General features: G+C 41.8%; 1 protein-coding gene across 1 annotated transcript in view; it reads left to right on the top strand.

Annotated features, from left to right (window-relative positions):
* mkln1 (muskelin 1, intracellular mediator containing kelch motifs) overlaps nucleotides 1-20,491 on the top strand; it is a 168,116-nt gene that overhangs the window by 126,668 nt on the left and 20,957 nt on the right. Inside the window, exon 13 of the mRNA XM_060903331.1 lies at nucleotides 9,468-9,615. Within this exon, the coding sequence (XP_060759314.1) occupies nucleotides 9,468-9,615 (148 nt within the window). The remainder of the gene's footprint in view (nucleotides 1-9,467; nucleotides 9,616-20,491) is intronic.

Consider the following 20,491-nt stretch of genomic DNA (forward strand, 5'->3'; position numbering starts at 1 on the left):
CAGTCCCGAATCGTGGCTTGTTCACTTCACTCGCGCGCTCTGTGAGCTGCGCAGGGCCGGAGTGCGCACCCTCCAGAGGGCACTCGCTGTTCAGGGCGGAGTGATTTGGAGCGCAGGATGCCTGCGGAGCCGAGCGTATCCGCGTATTGGCGTTGCTGTGTGCACGGCTAACAGTTTTAGTGTAAACGCGAATCGTTTTAAGAACGTTAATCTGATGATCCGCTGATTCGACGTAATGTAAACGTAGCCTTAAATCGTCACGTGAATGGCCCATATGGTAATTTACCCACACCCCCCAGCAGGCTACAGTCCTGACAAAAACAAGACAATTTGCAACAAAAAATGTATGCTTTTCCAACAAAACAATCTATTATCTGAAATACTGATTGCATTCTTCAAGATCTCAACTTGCACATCCCATTCTCATTATCTCTAGCCGCTTTATCCTGTTCTACAGGGTCGCAGGCAAGCTGGAGCCTATCCCCGCTGACTATGGGTGAAAGGCGGGGTACACCCTGGACAAGTCGCCAGGTCATCACAGGGCTGACACATAGACACAGACAACCATTCACACTCACATTCACACCTACGGTCAATTTAGAGTCACCAGTTAACCTAACCTGCATGTCTTTGGACTGTGGGGGAAACCGGAGCACCCGGAGGAAACCCACGCGGACACGGGGAGAACATGCAAACTCCGCACAGAAAGGCCCTCGCCGGCCACGGGGCTCGAACCCGGACCTTCTTGCTGTCAGGCGACAGCGCTAACCACTACACCACCGTGCCGCCCTTTCAACTTGCACATTATGGAAAAAAACGAAAATCACAAATTTTGGGAAAAAAAAGCGCTTCTTTTGCGATTTTCTCGGATTCGTTTCAGCCGACATGTGTCCCTGGATTCCGTGAAGTGCCACTGTTGCCATCAGTGATGGCGTAAATAACAGCGCGACGGAGTAGTGTCCGGAAGTGTGCTCATTTTACCAACGAGCTCACTATATAGTCCTCTATATAGATCGTGAGTGATTTCAGACACAGGGAAGTGAGTAAGACCAAAAAAAAAAAAAAAGCAAGCATGTTATTTTAGTGAGAAACATGTACATGTGAAATGTCCTGAAAACTGACTGTTAGAAAGCACTGAGACTTTTTTTTTTAAATAAATGTTAACGAAACGACTCCTTCCAGGAAACTTATCGGATTTATTATCTGTCTGAGTTATGTGGCGTGTTGGAGCATCTGCTACGCAGGTGGCATTTGGTTTTCATGATCTCAAGCCAACATCCCAGTTTGGGAACACAAACCTCACCGTATTTATCGTCCGTCCTCTCGTTTATTTCAGTACCGCGGGTGAACAATGTTTTTTTTCCGTCAAATTCCGAGAAGCTAGCTGTTATTCTAGAGAAGTAACCGAGTTCTTAGAAATCCCTGTACACCCACGCTGTTTTGTGGTAATTTACAAACCTGATGTTAATTTCATTGCTCAACCATGACACACAAGCATGTAGTGTCACAAACAAAACGGAGTCCAAGCATTTTTCCCAACAAAATGCAGTTTGTTGGCTGGAAGGGGTGTGATGTGGTGGCCGGCTCTTTAATGCTGCTTTTTATTTTAGCTATATTTTCAAAACCTTGCTGCGTCATTCGCTCTTATGTCACCGATATGATTGTCTCGTCACGTCTTCTGCAGTTTGAAGCGAAGCACAAGAGATAAAAGAAATGCAGACACAGGGAGTGACCCATTTCCTGTCCTTGTAAACAGTTCAGTAGGCGACTTGATGCAATCTGTATAAAAAGGTCTTCCTCTGATTGTGTTTGAGAGTGAGACAGAAAGAGAGGGGTGGCAGGGAGCAAGAACAGACAGAAAGAGCAGAATGTGTTTTTTTTTTTTTTTGTTCCCCCCCCTTCACACCAGTAAGGAAGCAGCAAGTCCAAACATTGTGCACATAACCAGTTTCAAATGTTTATCTTGCTTCCTCTCGGAATAATGAAAAGTATTTCCATTTCCGCGCCAAGTCTCTTGTTGTTCAGAACTGGGTTCTTGGCCGGTCCATGATCCGATCCAGTGTACCGAGAGACAGTTTTTGTATCACTATGCGGTTTCGTGTGCTGTTTCAGGCTGTGCGCGCGTGTGCGCCATTTCCTGTGAAAGAACATTGACGCATGTACTCGAACATTTGATGCGTGACAGGTCTCTGTTGCTCGTAACCTCAGGTTGGTAAATCCCACATTTGAGCTTGAGATAAGCTGGCTTTGTAGACAAACTCATTAATTAATCAAGCTTTCAAGCTTGGACCTTGCTTTTCCACTGTGGCATTCCTCTGCAAACTCATTTGGTTATAATTAGATGTGGGTTTAATATATGCACATCTGCATGAAGCAGGGATGTTCTCAATGACCTGGACTTCCTTTCTGCTATTTTTGATGTCGCATGTAAGAAGAAGGGGGAAGGAAAAAGAAATAAACAAACAAACCACGACTGAGCATGCTGTTAAAGGCAAGTACTGGTGTGATTGGTATAATAGTGTAGCCTGGCAAGCCAGACTAAATGTGAATATTTAGTCTGGCCTCGATCCGGAGACATTTCCGAAGCAGGTAGGAGGAACAACCCGCTGTCTTTCAAACCGTCTCTGTGCGTATAGGCCAACGCTCTGACCAATCAGCGCAACAGTGACTGTGACGTAGTCAGAGCGACAGAAAGCAGTGGGGGAGGCCTTGAAATTAAATAATTTTTCAAAATGCGTATTAATTAATAAACAGGTTCTAGATATTAAGAAGTTTGGAGATGATGACCACAAGTTTGGAGTCTGTACCACATGTACATTTTTTTCCAAGTGTTTTTCAAGGGTTTGCTTAAACTGTTTTTGAGAGTTTTTATTTAGTGGTGTTTGGTGAAATAATTTCCTTTAAATTTAAAATAACGGGAAAATAAGAAACAATCAAAAAGTAATGTTTCAAAGCTGTTTATTAATTCTTCGTACTGCACAAACTAGCCCCATCCTTTTGGCTACGAGCGGAGCCAGCTGGTAGATCAGACTTTTGCCATAGCCGGTCGGCAAAACAGCGAAAACGTCCTTCTTGAAAAGGAATGAGCGGAGAGCCTCTTCCTGCTCATGTTTCAATGAAAACTCAAAGTCTGATTCTTCTAAAACTGATTCCAAAGCGGAGTCAAACGCGCGCTGTTCACTAGCCGTAGCCATCTTTCCTGTTGCGCTTTCTCCAGTGTCATCACTCCTGCAAAAGCTCGCCCAAAAAATCCAAACAAAAACTTTGCGTTGTGATTGGCGGGCACGATTTGATGCCCGGGGTGTTTTGTTGATATGGTGCGAGGCTAGACCCATTCGCTAGGCAAAAAATATTTTTGGCCGCTAGGCGGTTGGGTCTAGCTTACTAGGCTAATAATAGTGTGTTATTCCTCTTATACGACAGTAAATGGCCAATGCAAATTATTATTTTTTGGTTAAAGCATGGCATCTTGTACTTCTTTATTAGTTTAGAATTACATTGAAAGTTGTAGAACCATCCGCAAAACAAGATGGCTCCTGTTATCACTTGCACTATAGACCCTTTTCAGTCACGTGACCTTCGTAAACGCGACCGCCATTTTGGACATGTAGTGGACTTCGGCTCGAATCGGTTTGAATGCGAGGAAGGCGACAAACATAAAAGAAAAAGGAGTGAGATGCAGAAAACTGTATTTACTAGTTTACTGTAATTATGATCTGGGAGCTATTTACACTGGATCCGGTGTAAATAGCTGCCAGATCATAATTACAGTAAACTAGAATGGAATGTTAACAGCAATGTAATGCCTTTTCTGGCTAATTTTATTCGTCTTACCTCCAACAAAGTGGTCACTACACAAGCGTTGGTATGCCGCTATCCATCTTCTCCGTCGGTCAGCATCTACCGGGATCCGATAAAATGATAACCCTTGCCTTGTTTGTTGATGGTTACTACATCCAGGTGCACAACAATATAGTGGCATGATGGAAGTCTTGCTGAAAATAAACACTTTCTTTGCTGCCGTTCCTCAATGTTGGCTGTGGTAAACTACTGGTAGTACATGTCCAAAATGGCTGCCGCGTTTGTCGTGACGTCACGTGAAAAGGGTCCATAGATAGTTTTCACATGACGTCACAGAGTCGGGGATTCCCTGGTGGCGGCCATCTTGGAGGGCTAGCTTACCGTACGGGTCACTGAGCACACATTGTAGCGCGCGAGTTACATTCATTTATATATTATTTACATTTATAGTTACATTACTACTATTTAAAGCTAGCAATGGTGCGAACTTGTTGTATTCACGGCTGTCGTAATAGGTCAAATGATGAAGTCAAGCGGAGCTTTTATGTAATTCCCACTGTATGGGAGCACGAAGGCGAGCAGACAAAGAAACTCAGCATACAAAGGAGAAATCTATGGCTTGCGAGAATCAACCGCAAGGATTTTCAGCCTTCCAAACACAGCAAAGTCTGCTCCGATCATTTTATAAGTGGTAAGTTGTTTAAATAAACAATCAATCGTGTTTAAGTTTGTTTTTGGAAACCAAAACATCGTGTAAACAATCTCTAGAGAATGCCTAACTGGAGCCGCTGAGTGTACGTTTACATTGTAATGTATGCTTAATATCGCTCATGCAAGGGTCATTTTTGAAAATCATTTTAGGTCTATTCTGTATGATTTGATTTGTGTTTAATCAACTTATTACGGTTGCATAACATTCAACAGTCTATTTAATGCTAGAATATATAAAGTTGTATATATCAGACAGCCTTTATAGTTTGATGAAGTCAGTTTCAGGCTTTGGAGTTTGGTTAGGCTAAATCATATTAAACCATAGAGAAATATAGGCCGCCTTCTCAGCCACCAGATGCAAAGTAATATTGCACAGTATTCATAATAGTAGTAAGACAGTTTCAGTAAGTAAAATACACGAGTGTGCCAAGTGATTGATGATTAAAAAAAAACATGGTCCGTTTTGTTTGCCCACCAAGATGGCGGCTGGGGGGCGTTCCCCGGGATGCCGTGACGTCAGTGAAAACTATCTATAACAGCTGTAAAGCAGCTTGCTGTCCTGTTTGAGAGCTCGGCTTTCTTACAGTCCCATGACGGAAAACTTGGTTGCAGCTGTAGCTCAGACCGTTGAAAAGTAGCGCCGACGCTTCCTAAAAGGCTAAACAAACAACTTGTTAAGTCTGTGTATGAGGAATCTGTTAGACAAGTCCCTGTGAATGATTAGAATGAGCACACGAATTGCAGGAGTATTAAGGCGATTAAGTTGTATTCATGCACGTCACTGAATTTAAAAAAAAAAAAATTAAATGTGAAGAGATGCAATAACAGACATGAAACAAATGCCCTGTTCAGACTGCTGTTAATAAATCAGTCATTGCAAGTTTTTTTTTCCTCACTGAAAGAGCTAAAGGAGAGATCTTCACAATGTAACTTCAAATTAAAGCCTAGGTCACAACCGGACGTACGATTTTTTTGGCCGTGCTATTTTTGGCGTTTCCCAAATCGCTGCTTTTTTTTGTTTGTGGAGAAAGACGCACGTTGGCCGTAAGTTTGTCTTGCAACCTGAGAAAAACGTAAGCGCCCGGAGAGTTTGTTTGACATGACAAAGGACCTCTGTGGCCGGTCTATGGCTCGAAAATCAGCACGTCCCATGTGCGCCCTCCGTGCGTTTCTTGCACGTAGACCGGCCGTAGGAGCACGTACGGCCGGTTGTGACCTAGGCTTAAATCTCGCTGCATGCTGTGATGGGGGAATGAGAATGTTGTAGGTTTTGTACCATTGGAAACAAATCCTGTCATTAAATACACATCGGCTATGCTGACTTTGCCAAAAAGGTACTGGATGTGAGCATTTAGATGATTTTCGTGTATAAAATCAGCAATTTTTTTTTAAATGCATTTAATGGCATTTGGTTTATAAAATGCCATTTTCTGCTCGACACCCCCAGCCAGCCCTCGAAACTAACGGTGTCCCGATGTCCCGGGGACCATAAAAAATGTCATCGGGACACAAAATTATCATATCTGGGACAATCCCGGGACAATGGAAAAAAATAGATCTAGAAAAAAAGTTCTACATTAATATTATTTACAAAGCCGTAACACATACGTAGACATTCACCTAATTTGTCAATTTTAATTTTAAAACGTTAACAGCGAAAAATACATAGTAGCTACACTTTCGATGCACCCGCATCCGTAGGCTACAGAGCAGCGCATTCTGTTCTAGGATCTTTGGCCGGAGTCCGCATTATATGGACTTGGAATGGAATTGCTACCGCACACGCTGCGCCGACTCTTGCCAGAACAAAAATGCTTAAGTGGTTGAAGCGGACCGACCGCGGGGAAGAAACTGAAAGCCCAGACATAACGTCTCCGGGACCTTCAGGATCCAAAGTGTCATCGCCTGGTCTGCAGGCAACGCGAGCAACTGAATGAACTTAATGAACACTGTTAGACACGTTATAAAATACAACAGGAATGATGTGGAGGATATTGACGGAAGATACCGTTCAACAGAATAAGTGAGTTTTCTTGGTGTCTTTCTAGTTCAGAAAGTTTAGTCAGTCAGCAGCACACCTAGGCTAGGACCTGCACTATGTTGATGTTGCTAATATTTGCACCCACGTTTCGGCAGCGAAAGTTCATAAAAATGGATAACGGAAAGTTCATAAAAATGGATAACGGTAATGGTGAAAATGATAAGTTGGCCTTATAAGTGCCAACAGATATTCAAGGTATAAGTAGATGAAATGAACATAAAAGGGGTCTTATTTTCAGCTAAAGTGTACTGCAGATGTAGGGAGTTGAAACATTTTCTGAATGAGCTAGTTGGCCCCTTTAAATAAACGGGTATCTATTCATACAGTGAGATCGCCAAAGTTTAATAAACTGAAAATGCAATAACTGTCATTTTGAAGTAGATGATGTATAGGACATGTGTCGCTTGTGTCTTGTGACTTATTGTAAAAATGATATAAAGGGTTCAAAATCGCATAGTTACAAATATAATAGTAACTTCATATGATAATATTAACCACTGGTTATTTCAGAGAGGAAAAAAATGGGGACACTATTGCTTCCATTCGGGACAATACAACACAGAATTCGGGACCACAAAGAAAAAAAGTTAATTTCGAGCCCTGCCCCCAGCTGTTATGAAGATGCATTTCCTTGTGCTGTGACAGCTTTAACTCCTTTCGCTTCAGTTGCAATGTAAACAATTCCTGTGTCCGAAATCATTCACTTCTCCCTATATAGGGAATTACTATATAGAGGACTGTATACAGTTTTCACTGACGTCACGACATTCCAGGGAATGCCCTCCAGCCGCCATCTTGTGGGGCAAACAAAACGGACCATCGCTATTACCGGCTACGTTATCTCGGACGAATTTATGAAGTTGTATAGTCAGTTTTCTAAAATAAAGATCAATGTCGGCAAAATCAAGCAAACGGAAGTATATAGATACATTGGACGACATCTCACGACAACGGTATGCAGCCAAACTGGCCTTGATTGGGGGAATTGACCCCTACGAAGTGGACAGATGCATTTTCAAGTGACTATGCAGGGCTGCCATCCATATCGTACCCTGATATTGTGAACTATTTCGTGAATAGTAAAAGTGCCTACGCACTTGACGGCCTCAAAGCATACAAGTTGCTGGAGTCATACAATTATTTTGTCTGTGGCTGGGTCCGTGAAATCCACCATATAAAACCAAGTGACAGTCGTGTCCTAATTACAGCCAAGGTATGTAAACATTGGAAATAGAAATAGAAAACGTGACAAACGAGCGATATTAAGCGTACATTACAATGTAAACGTACACTCAGCGGTTCCAGTTAGGCATTCTCCAGAGATTGTTCACATGATGTTTTGGTTTCCAAAAACAAACTTAAACACGACTGATTGTTTATTTAAACAACTTGCCACTTATAAAATGATCGGAGCAGACTTTGCTGTGTTTGGAAGGCTGATAATCCTTGCGGTTGATTCTCGCAAGCCATAGATTTCTCCTTTGTATGCTGAGTTTCTTTGTTTGCTCACCTTCGTGCTCCCGTACAGTGGGAATTCCATAAAAGCTCCGCTTGACGTCATCATCTGACCTATTACGACAGCCGTGAATACAACAGGTGTGCACCATTGCTAGCTTTAAATAGCCTGCTTGGGTTCTTTTGAAGACTTTTGTACTCATGTGTTACAATGTGTGCTCAGTGACCCATACGGTAAGCTTGACCTGCAAGATGGCCGCCACTAGGGAATCCCCGACTCTGTGACATCATGTGAAAACTATGTATAGTGAGCTCATTGGTGAAATGAAAAAACATTTTTGGACACTACTCCGTCCCGCTGGTATTTACGTCATTACTGGCGGCACGGTGGTGTAGTGGTTAGCACTGCCGCCTCACGGTAAGAAGCTTCCGGGTTCGAACCCAGCGGCAGGCGAGGGCCTTTCTGTGTGGAGTTTGCATGTTGTCTGCGTGGGTTTCCTCCGGGTGCTCCAGTTTCCCCCACAGTCCAAAGACATGCAGTTAGGTTAGCGTGGGGCGACCTTGGGCTAAAGTGCCCTTGAGCAAAGTACCGAACCCCTGACTGCTCCCCGGGCGCTCTGGTGTGGCTGCCCACTGCTCTGGGGGTGTGTGTGTGTGTGTGTGTGTGTTCACTGCTTCAGATGGGTTAAATGCAGAGGATGAATTTCACTGTGCTTGAAGTGTGCATGTGACAAATAAAGGTTTCTTCTTTCTTCTAAAACGTGCCAGATCAGTCGGTTTTCAAAATAATAAACCCATGCATGTGTTTTTGCGATAAATCCGTCTTATACTGAGCGCATTTCCTACATTAATCAATACAAAGTACCTGCATCTTTCAGTTTTTTTTAAATCAAGGCTGAATACTTTTTCTTCTTTGCCGCTGCCTTTTATTCAATCAAATTTGAGACTTTTAATTTGATTTTTCAGCGTGACCGCAGTGCATGATGGGATATATTGCTTTGGTTAGTGACCATAGGTTGTACACTACTTTTCATGATGCATTGTGGGATACTTTGAGTGCACTATATAGGGTGTAAATAATCCTCACTAAGGTTTTGGAAAGCACTACAAAATGGCGTCCGCACTATATAGTTCGTAGGGAGCGATTTCGGACATGGCACGTGTGCTTCTGCCAAGCAGAATAAAGAAATGGGAATTCAAGTAAAGAGGTGGTACATCTATCTATCTGTCTGTCTGTCTGTCTGTCTGTCTGTGTGTGTGTGTGTGTCTGTCTGTCTGTCTGTGTGTGTGTGTGTGTGTGTGTGTGTGTGTGAGAGAGAGAGATCTCCCTGATGGCATGTTGGAAGAAACCCTGTCCATCAAGCAGCAGCACTGTTTTTTCCTTTACATGCCAGTGAATCCACTAGGGTTTGTAACAGTTGGACGCATTGCTGAACGCACTCCAATTTTTGTGTTTCAGTCCCGATGACCGGCTTCACCCAGCGTGCCACCATCGACCCAGAGCTGAACGAGATTCATGTTCTGTCAGGCCTTAGCAAAGACAAAGATAAACGAGAGGAGAACGTCCGCAATTCCTTCTGGATCTACGACATCGCCCGCAACAACTGGTAGGCTCCCTCTGTCGCATTTTAACTCTTTCACCTCCGAGCATCTGAATTTCCTCTGTCTTGTTTAAGATCATCCACAGTCAGACTAATTTGTGCACTCAGAAAGTCACTCTTTCTCCAGGGTTGGACAGATTATAAATTCATTAGCGAGTCCACGAGAGAAGTAACAGTTCCAGTGGCATGTTGCGGTTACCCAGAAACCTAACGGACGAGGCAAAGAAGCGGAAGCTAACCCAATACTGTATATGACCTAATTTGCTGCTTAAGGGAGAGGAATGGATACGATGCAATTTGTTAGTGTTATATGATTGTTTTTTTGGTGTTTCAACATCCTGCCGGTAGACTTTGCAGCTCGAGGTCGCGTGCTTGGATACTGCGTAGCAACACGAAAGTGAAGAGCAAGCATTCAGGTCAACAAAACCCTCGACAAGGTCAAACAAAAGTTTCAGCAGTTTATCGCGCTTAATCTCTCTCTCCTTTTCTCGAAGAATGGTTAATGTAGTTTTAAAGTTTACTTGAGGCTCATTTTTACAGGAAAAGATTTTGTCATGAAGGCATTGACTTTCAGCGGACGGCATTTTTATATCTTCGCGGCCAAACAACACGGCGACTTCGTAAGGTAGCCTATGTGTACACCAAAAAAATAAATAAATAAACCTTGTATTAGCACTGGTTTTAATTCTAACAGCTCAAAGCAGCTCCGTAATAAAAGTTTTCAAGATGTGTAGTTGTTTTCGTAAGGTTTGGCTACATCTTGAAGATGTAAACGAACAATTTACTGCAATGATGACACGAAGCTCAGCTTCCCTCCCCCTCTCAGCTCTTTCCCCCTTATCAGCTGTGTGTGTGTATGTGTGACAGATAAAGGCTTCTAATTCTAAAAATAGGTATCTTATGGGTACATGTGGCTACTGCTTTATAAATAAAATTGTTTTCAGATCCCATGTCCGTACAGTAAATATAGCGCATGTTATTTACCAGCTGGGAGGTCCGTATGGTGAAATACCGTGACCGAGGTGTTGAAAGTACTGAGCGAGGCCCTCTGGGCCGAGGTCACGGTATTTCACCATACGGACCGACCTTAAAGTGCCATTCCACCATTGGATGTATTCTTTGGCATAAAATACAATATATTTTGACAACATATATAAATGGTATCACTAGATAGAGAAATCTTTTAGCTTCAAAATGATATATCAAACATAATTTTTTGACAACGACAAGTATATTAATTTTGCGACCAAAGTCACCTACCCTTTTAATTTCCGCGCGTGATGTCATCAGCAGGTTCCCCTTCTTGTGTACCGTGTGACGTGGCACATATCAGCAATGGCGGATAGAACGCGATAAAAATAATACCAATAAATCTAGCTAATACCAATAAATCTAGCTAACTGAAAGATTAACTCAATTTTTCGCAATTTTTTTGGCCCCCATATACGAGCAGAAATGACTCTCTCACTTTGGGGGTTTCCTGGTCTAAAAATAGACCGACACGTGGTACACAAGAAGGGGAACCTGCCGATGACATCACGTTTCACTACAGTGCGGAAATTAAAAGGGTAGGTGACTTTGGTCGCAAAATTAATATAGACCCCTTTCACATGACGTCACCACGCCGCGAGATTTTGTTAGGCGCCATATTGGAAGACCAAGTACATGCACTCACAATATAAAACAAAGTACGGGCGAGAGTAAAGTGACACGATGGCTGATAATTCTGGTTATGTGAGTACATTACCAGCTGCAGAAAGGGCACGGTATGTGGAGAAACTGGCTGTGATTGATGGGTTTGACGCATATGATGAGACTCGGGGCAAGGGAGAATGGAAACATAAGGAGGACCGGACACCAATTCTGCCATCTGTTTGCTACCCAGACATTGTAAACTATTTGTTGTTTACACCCAGTGCCTACACTCAGTGTTCGAACTATGCCGATATTTTCGGGGGGCCCCTTTTTTTCCCTTGGGCGGGGGGGTGCTTGCGCTTGTCTCGGAGCGCGGATCTCCAAACACATGAGAAGCCTATCTTACGCACATATCACGCGGACTCCACACACGCATCGCGTCTGAAGTCATAACTCATCAGGGGAAATCGTGTCCGCATTGGCATGTTCAAAAAACAACCTCGCGTCAACAATGATGCCACACGCAAGGAAAAAAAAAACAGTCAGGGTACTCAACAACCAACCTGGCAGCAGCGAGCAAGCCCCAAACCATCCTAAATTATTATTATCATTATTATTATTATTATTATTAAATTGTAGAAGTCTGGGAGGCTTGCTCCTCATCCAGTTATCAACTTGGGGCCAATTTAGCATGTTTTAAATCTGAATTTCTTGCGTTTGCTTACCTCAAAGTGTCCGCAGATCATGCACAGACTTATCCATTATATCCACAGTTTTTTGCCAAGTCTCACACAGGTTTCTTTCAAGTCTACTGTTGGGCCAATAAATCATAAATAAAACAGCTCAGATTTGTTTAAGTCGTTTGCCACTCCACTTTATTCTCGTGGGTTCACATACCGCTGCCGTTATTATCCCCTTATCACGAGTTTGTTGGTCTTCCAAAATGGCGCAGGGTCTGTTTACTTCCGGTTTTGGGTGACGTCAGTGAAAGGGGTCTATACTTGTCGTTGTCAAAAAATTATGTTTGATATATCATTTTGAAGCTGAAAGATTTCTCTGTCTAGTCATGTTGTCATAAAATATATTGTATTTTATGCCAAAGAATACATCCAATGGTGGAATGGCACTTTAAGCTGGTAAATAATATATTTATTTTTTTCTTTACCAAATTCTAACAGAAAACGAGAGCGCCCGAAAGGGAAAACCGAGCCGAGCCGCCATTTTGAATCCTCATTCACAGCTGTAATGCAAATTGCTTCCTCCTCGGTATACAAGTGCACTTCCATGGCAGGAAAAAAACTACATTTTGCCGCCTATGTAGTCCCCTATTTATACTAAATTGAGTCATTCAGGATTCAGATATGTTTTTACTCGGCGTTAGCAAGTTAGAGGTTTTTAGCTTTCTCCTGAAATGTTTTCTTTTATTTCTTCTTCCTCAGGGTAGTAAAACTCGCTTTCGCTGTGAACACTGTCGTTATCGCTATCCATGCTGTAAAATTAATGCTATTCTCCTGAGAAATGCAGGCAAAAATTTATAAGATTTTTGATAATCTTATAAATAAATCTTTAAAAAAAAAAGATAAATGTTGACACACAATTCTACTATGTTTGCTGTTGTGAACGAGCGAGTCGCCAGAGGTCCGTAACTCGCCAGCCAGCCAGTCAGCGCAGGATTTGATGGAAACCGCACCACGAAAAAAATAAATCCATGTTGTCAGTTATACTCGCCTCATCTCTTACGAGCATCACCAAGCTGTGAGCAGCATCAGGGCTTGGAGTATTTTGGTTACTAATTTTGTTTACTGTGTTTTGTTCAAAATACAGTGCTGTGAACTATATTTTCAAAATACTGAGAAAGCACTTGTTCATGAATTGTCTTAGAAGCATTATTTAGTACTAGTGAGCATGTTTTGTTTCACAAGTGTAGTGTAAAGACTCAAAATGAAAAAAAATTAAAGCGAACAGCGGAAGTTTGATATCGGCTTCTCGATATATCTGCCAAAAAAACTTACAAAACCTTTCATTTGACTTTTCAGAAGAACCAAACACAAGCTGTGATAATCAAAAGGTACATTTTCTTCAAATAAACACTACGTACTTGATATCGAATCAGTAGCCTTGGCGAACCACGAGGTGAATTTCGTTTATCTTTATATCTGCTGATTATCTTCCGATACTACGAAGTTATAACGAGGTTTCTCTTATTTCGTTACTGGTTCCGAAGTTTATCAAGAGGTAGAACGGGTAATCGAACTTGATCAGGATAAGTGCTGATTGGTTACGAAGTTTTGCTATCGTTACAGTCATTCTTACATTCTTACACTCGTTCTTGTGTGCCTTTGATAACGCGAGATCAACTGTTTGTATCGCGAGATCACGATTCGCCGTTCTGGTGATTGTAATGCTTACGCGCAGACGATAGACGAAAGTCATCCGGATATTTGACAGAACTCTTGAAAATCTCCAGTTTTCCGAATGGAAAATTTTATTTTTTGGATTTTTCGCATTCCTAGACGTGGCGTAATCAGGGATGAGAATTTTCTGCCGATTTGGCGGATTTCTGACTTTTTCAGACCAAAATGATCGTTTTTGAGTTCGATGTAAATCCGTTGAGAATTTTTTTTTTGGGGGGGGGGTGTTATGATTAACGATCTGTGGTCACCTTATAACGCAGACATCCCAAGTCTCCCAGAAGTTCCGGGAGTCTCCTGCATATTGATAGAAGCGAGCAAGAGCATGCGCGCGCAACATTAAGGTCTGCATCACGCATCTTAGAATGTGTGCGCGCGAGGGGGTGCGCGAGGGAGACTGTGTGCAGTGTTGCCAGATACTGCTGACGTTTTCCAGCCCAAAATATGTTCAAAACCCGCCAAAATGCACTTTAAACCACCCAATCTGGCAACACTGCCTGTGTGCCTGTTCATGTAGCGCATGCCAGACAGAGAGCATCTTGATTGGGTTACTCAGCAAAATAAGCCAATCAGCTTTCAGTGTGGGCGGGCTTTTATCTCTTTTCTCGAGGACCGGAGTTTTCAGTTGTATTGAGTCAGTGCAGCCTACAGGATCGGCATGGCAGAGAGAGAGAGCGCGCGCCCCAAAAAATATATATCAGTTACATGTCATATATAAGTGTGTATCTTTTATAAATGGGGTTAGCTTATCTAATGTAGCATGTTGGGGAGAATCATAGCATCATATCTATATTTCTGATGAAATTTTAAGTATGATAGCATGTATAACTTCTACTTATTGCTCATTTCATACGGGGACGGGGGGAATTGTTGGTATGTGCTGCGCGGGAGCGTCTGCCCAAATTTTTTTAGGCCGAGATGAACTTATAGTTTTTGATTTAAAAAAAATTTTCCAATATGTAATGCCGATTGTGCATGCCTGTTCTTTAATTCAAAATCACCATCTCGATCTTCAGATTGACCGTATGGTATCTGTATTACATTCCACAACATCCTGTCCAGATAAAACCTCGTTAGTTCACACAACAGTCGAAAGGGAAGCGATAAGTGATGTTGAATGTTGCCTGCTTAATACGCAAGAGCTCCTGCTACCATGATAACATCAGAAGAAAGCTTAAGAGAATTATATGATAGAACTTTTTTTCTGGTTTGCACTTCATTTTAAAGGATTAGAGGATTCAAAGACATGAATAGCTAAAATGCAGAAATATAATACCGTAGAGCTCGTTTATATTAAAAGGTGCATTGATTTTTTTTGAAATCATCAAATGTGAATTGATTAAAAACAAGTCTCTTGTAGCATATTAATCATTTTCACCTGGGAGGCCACCAAGAAGGGGAATTTATTTCCAAATAAGTTGCAAATTTTTGCTGATAAAATTAATGGTTTTGGGGTAAAAAAAAAAAAAAAAAAGCCAAAAATCATTAGCCCCATGGGCCCCGCCCCGGTTTTTTCAGACTTGTAAAATATTTTTCATTCTCATCCCTGATTTATGGGTCTATTGTTCCAAAACCTAAAAGGTTGCACTGAACATGTTGAAAAAGTCAAACAAGGTGGGATATGATATTTAAGAAAGAACACTTGTCATGATAGAAAAGTTTCAGTTGATGGCATGTTGAATTGGGATATCAACTTCGAGAAAAATACATATATTTCATTGCTAAAATTAATGGGTTTTGGGTGTTTAAATCGCCAAAATCCATCAGCTTCACCCCCTGGTCCCTCACCGAGACGTTGCCCCTGGACCCCATTGGGGACCTGCGGGCTGCCCCCCGCTACTTTTCAGATTTTTTTCTCAACATGCACTCTCATCCCTGCGTAATACTTCGCATCATCCTTGCATGGGCGCGCAGTGGTCTCAAAAGTAGCCGGTCACCGGCGGCAAATCGCCGGCTATGGCTTGTTATGCCGCCGGCTATTGTCAGTCGAGTCACAAAATTTAATATTAAATATTTCTGACGGGAAAAAAGTTGTGAACGTAAATTACATCCACTATGTCATGTATGTCCGTTGCCGCGTCAACTGTGTTTACATCCTCGACACGAGTGCAGCCATTACTGCCGCCTGTGTTGGCAGATTGCGTGTTTTCCCGCCCAATTTGGGCGGTTTTAAGTGCATTTTGGCGGGTTTTGAACATATTTTGGGCTGTAAAACGTCAGCAGTATCTGGCAACATATTTTTTTACTTAATACAAGAAATTAATGGATGCCAACGTTTTTGCCAAAATGGTATTTTATTTTCCATTGTTTAGGCAGCTTCAGCATCATACTGTGAGATTCTGTTCAAACTGTTTTTTTTTCTTCTATGAAGCCTGAGCCATTTATTTTATTAGTTTATAATTATTGTTTAATTTAGTCTTCAGGAGAGACTGCCTGCACACAGTACTAGTATAAATAGTTTTTTTCTTACATGAAAGCTGAGGCATTTATATTATATTTTAAGGTAACTTCATGTTGTGCTGTGAGGTTCTCTGCACTTTAACCTTTGAACCAACAGGTGCATTTGGATAAGTAAAGCCGATTTTTCTGCATTTTTGTAGTCCTGGTAATCTTTTATATTGGTAAAGTTGTTTATAGGACCATTTCTCAGTGTCTGTTTTTTTAATCAATAGTTTTTCAGTAATAACTTAATATTTAACATATCTATCTATCTATCTCTCTCTCTCTCTCTCTCTCTATATATATATATATATATATATATATATATATATATATCCCTGCACGCTTTGCGTGCATTATGTCTGCCACTGGCAGACATTTTACCATTTTGCACCCTGCTGTAAATTATTTGTACCCTGCTATTCTCCCAAACTTTGAAGCCCCTGGGCGCGGTCCTTCAATAGCCCAAACATAGTTGATTGATTAAAGACAGGTGTTCTTTGTTAACGGTGCACGAGCTAAGGTGCGCAGGACTGACACCGTTCTGCGCAGGCGCAACACAATCGCAGTAGAAAGCATGTACAAGCTGCCAGTGTAGCTGCAGTCTTTTTAGTTGCGAATTACGAGTATTTTCTCTTGTGTTGTTAATTTGCCATGTCAAAACAAGCAAAACTTTCCTCCTTCTTTCGACGTGAAGAGAGGTAAGCGATTTATTATATATTTTTTCCATCAAAGTTGCATTTTGTGGCTTCGAAGCTAAGTTTTAGTGCCGTTTCTAGAACACGACATCAAGAAAACGTGGAAGAAACAGCAGTAATGGAAGAGCCGGTTTCTAAGCTGCCTAAAACTAACAATGGTAATTTATTTTTTGTTACATAATGCACTCAGGCTGCTAGTCAGTGTGTGACACACACACACACCTTGAAAAATCCTAGCGACGCCCCTGATTGACATGAGAAATTTGGTATTCATTGGTGTGTTTAAATTTACAGACAATACAAACTAATGTAAACAACTGGCTTCAACTCGCATAAATATGAATGGGAAATGTTTAGTTCACTTTAGCTTCTGCAAACGCACAACTCTACTAAAAGATTGATAAACGAGGCTCAACGTCCCCAACACTGAAACCTGAAAGCTTTAGAAACTCTAACAGACCTTTACTTTTTCACAGGACTGTTTAGGGATTTTGCTGAGTTTACCTTCAAATGTCTTTTTTTTTTTTTCAAAGTAATGAACTGTGTAGCAGTAAAATCGCCGCGTTTTCTAAACGCACTCCTGAAAATTGCTCATTAACTAGGGGAATTAAATTTGATATTTTTGACATGTTAATCATTAATGTACATGAAAGAAAAAGGCTTAAAAGTTATAACTTGTTTTAGTGAAAATAAGTGATAAAATGCAGGGTTTTGCGTGTTATGTTATTAAAATTTTTTCGGGGGACGTTGCCCCCCCATCTTAGTTTGACTTTCAAAAGTTTAGGATTTTTTTCCTTTGCTCCGCTTTCATCTCTAGCGTACGCATTGCGCTATTGTTACTCATTCTTACAACATGATGACGGAGTGGCTACAGCCTCACTTCGCCTCTCTGAGGCAGTAGCCACAAAAATCTAATCAGAAATGTTCTCTAACCATGTGGGTTGTTTTTTAAACTGGCAACAAAATCCGTAAATCAACAGACTTCACTTTTTTGAAGTTTCTAACGCCGACTCGGCTCGATAACGCATACGCAGTCCTGACACGGGTACTCGTCAACAATCGTGTTGCCATAGCAATGTGATTCTCGCTGTCTAAAAAGAGAGCTTTTCTCACTGAATAAAAGCCAACAAAACCATGTCACAAATGATCCATGAGCCAACGATGCGCTGTAATAACTGTATCGCGGTAAATTGTTCGTTTTTATATCTTCAAGAAGTAGCCAAACCTCTCAAACAACCGTATACCTTGAAAACTTTTCTTATGGAGCTGCTTTGAGCTGTTAACATTCAAATAAATACTTTTGCTAGGTTTTTTTTTTCGGTGTAGATACCTTGCAAAAGCCGCCATGTTGTTTGACCGCGAAGATCCGAGGCTACATCCACACGACAACGGCAACAAGATGTTATTTAAAAATATATCGCGTCCAAATGGGCAACGATCAGTAAAATATCAGGTCCATATGGCAACGCAACGCTTGCTGAAAACGATGCAATACACATGCCACACCTCTAGGGGCGCTGTAAGACGGTCCCTTCGGAGACACCAGAACAATAGAAGAAGTAAGGACGCATGCGCATAAACTATTATGTGCGAGACTTCATATTAGCCACAAAGTCAGGAAAATCTGTTTGTAAAATTACATTATAATGACCAAATACAATGAAAAGTATTTTCCAGTCTCACCTGTGAAAGGTAATCCCATGTGATCTCGTTTGGACGGCAAACCTGTTGGTACAGTTAAACGCAGCTAATCTTTATTCTCCGCTTTGACCTGTCCAATATGGTGGCGAGGATGACATGATTCTACGCAGAAGGCAGCGTCTTTAATGGTCCGGAATAAATTGAATGCTACACGTTGATGGATTAATTTGTTGTTTCTCACCTGTGAAAGGTAATCCCATGTGATCTCGTTTGGACGGTAAACCTGTTGATACAGTTAAACGCAGCACATGAATCTTTATTCTCCGCTTTGACCTATCCAATATGGCGGCGAGGATGACGTATGATTCTACGCGGAAGGCGGCATCTTTAATGGTCCGGAATAAATTGAATGCTACACGTTGATGGATTAATTTCTTCTACGCCCTTTTTGAGGAATGTATTGTAGGACTTAAACCCACATCTGAAGAGGTAAGATCGCTCCTTTTTTTTTCCCTATTTTTGCTGGCGGGATTGACTCTGCCCTAAGGGCTATTCTCTCTCTCTCTCTCTCTCTCTCTCTCTCTCTCTCTCTCACTCACTTTGCACCATTACACAATAAATATTCACAGTGAAAATATTTTGTAAGCGCGTTTCATGAACCAAGTTATAGGATTTGTTGACAACTCGCATCGAGTTCGTTACACTTCTACCCGGCGTGAAGCACTCACAGTCATGTGGTTGTGACGTCATCGTAAACAAATCCGTTCTACTCATCCAGACGACTTCACAACGGCAACGTTGCCAGATCTTTCCACTCTGGAACCCGTTCTCAAAAAGATTGCGTTTTGGGCACCCAAAACGCCGGTGCCGTGTGGACGCCAGGCCTAAACGATAAGCAATTGTATCGGAGTCACCTGAATCCGTTGCCGTGTGGACAGGGCCCGAGTGCCATCCATTGAAAGTCAGTGCCTTCGTGATAAAATCTCGTCCTCCCCCCCTCCATAAAAATGAGCCTAAAATAAACTTAGAAAACTAGGTTGACAATTTTTCGAGGAAAGGAAAGAGATTAAGCGTTATAAACTGCTGAAACTTTTGTTTGACCTTGTCGAGGGTTTTGTTTACCTGAACGCTTGCTCTCCACTTTTGTGTTGCTAAGCGGTATCCAGGCACGTGACCTCTAGCTGCAAAGAGCCTATTCCTGATTCTGAAAAGATCAGTGCAGCCGTGGTTTCGAATTAATCCACCTCGTAAAAATTTAACCAGATTTCTCCTTGGATTGATGTGAGCAAGCACCGAAGTTTAAATCCATCATCTACTTGGCATGTTAAATGTTTTTTTGTTATGCAAAGTTGTGGGTTTTCCCCCCCCTCCTCCTTTCTTTCCTTCTTTTTCGCGTTGTTGACCTACATGTCCACAACTAAGAATACAAAACTCTTCCGGACACGAAATCTGTTTGTCCCGGCTGCCCGAACTACTGATTCGTCCAGCTCTGTACTGCACACACAATTTAATTCTCTATGAAGCATTACCAAAGTAAATATTACAAGGAAACGGAGTCCTATGAAAACAAATGTTGAAATGAAACTTCTGGACCAAAAAGTTAGTGTACAGTTACAAAGGGTTTGCTTTCTTAGTCACAGACGCACTCGTCTGGAAGCACTAGGTCTTCTGACCGAGTGAGCAAACTCTAAAGAGACACACCTAGAAATTTATAATCATCGTTATTGAAGAACACACCGTATTCTTGTTGGCCTGCGTGTTGAACCGATCACTAATTTCCTCAGAATGAACCCCTCCCATCTTTTCTCTGCTAGCGGAGTTTTTTTTTTTTTCTTCTGTCTTATTTAAGAAAGAGCAATCCGATGATGTCTTGCTAGCTGTAGTTACGCTCCAGTCTGTGTGTGTGATCGGAACCATCAAGTGTGACTGTTTTTAAATGCCAAAGTGCTGCTCTAAAAACATGTCGGCACTATTTACCCAAACATATTTCAGAGAAGGGCGGCACGGTGGTGTAGTGGTTAGCGCTGTCGCCTCACAGCAAGGAGGTCCGGGTTCGAG

Source organism: Neoarius graeffei, chromosome 21 (genome assembly GCF_027579695.1).
Source record: "Neoarius graeffei isolate fNeoGra1 chromosome 21, fNeoGra1.pri, whole genome shotgun sequence".
In the NCBI taxonomy this organism is placed as follows: domain Eukaryota; kingdom Metazoa; phylum Chordata; class Actinopteri; order Siluriformes; family Ariidae; genus Neoarius; species Neoarius graeffei.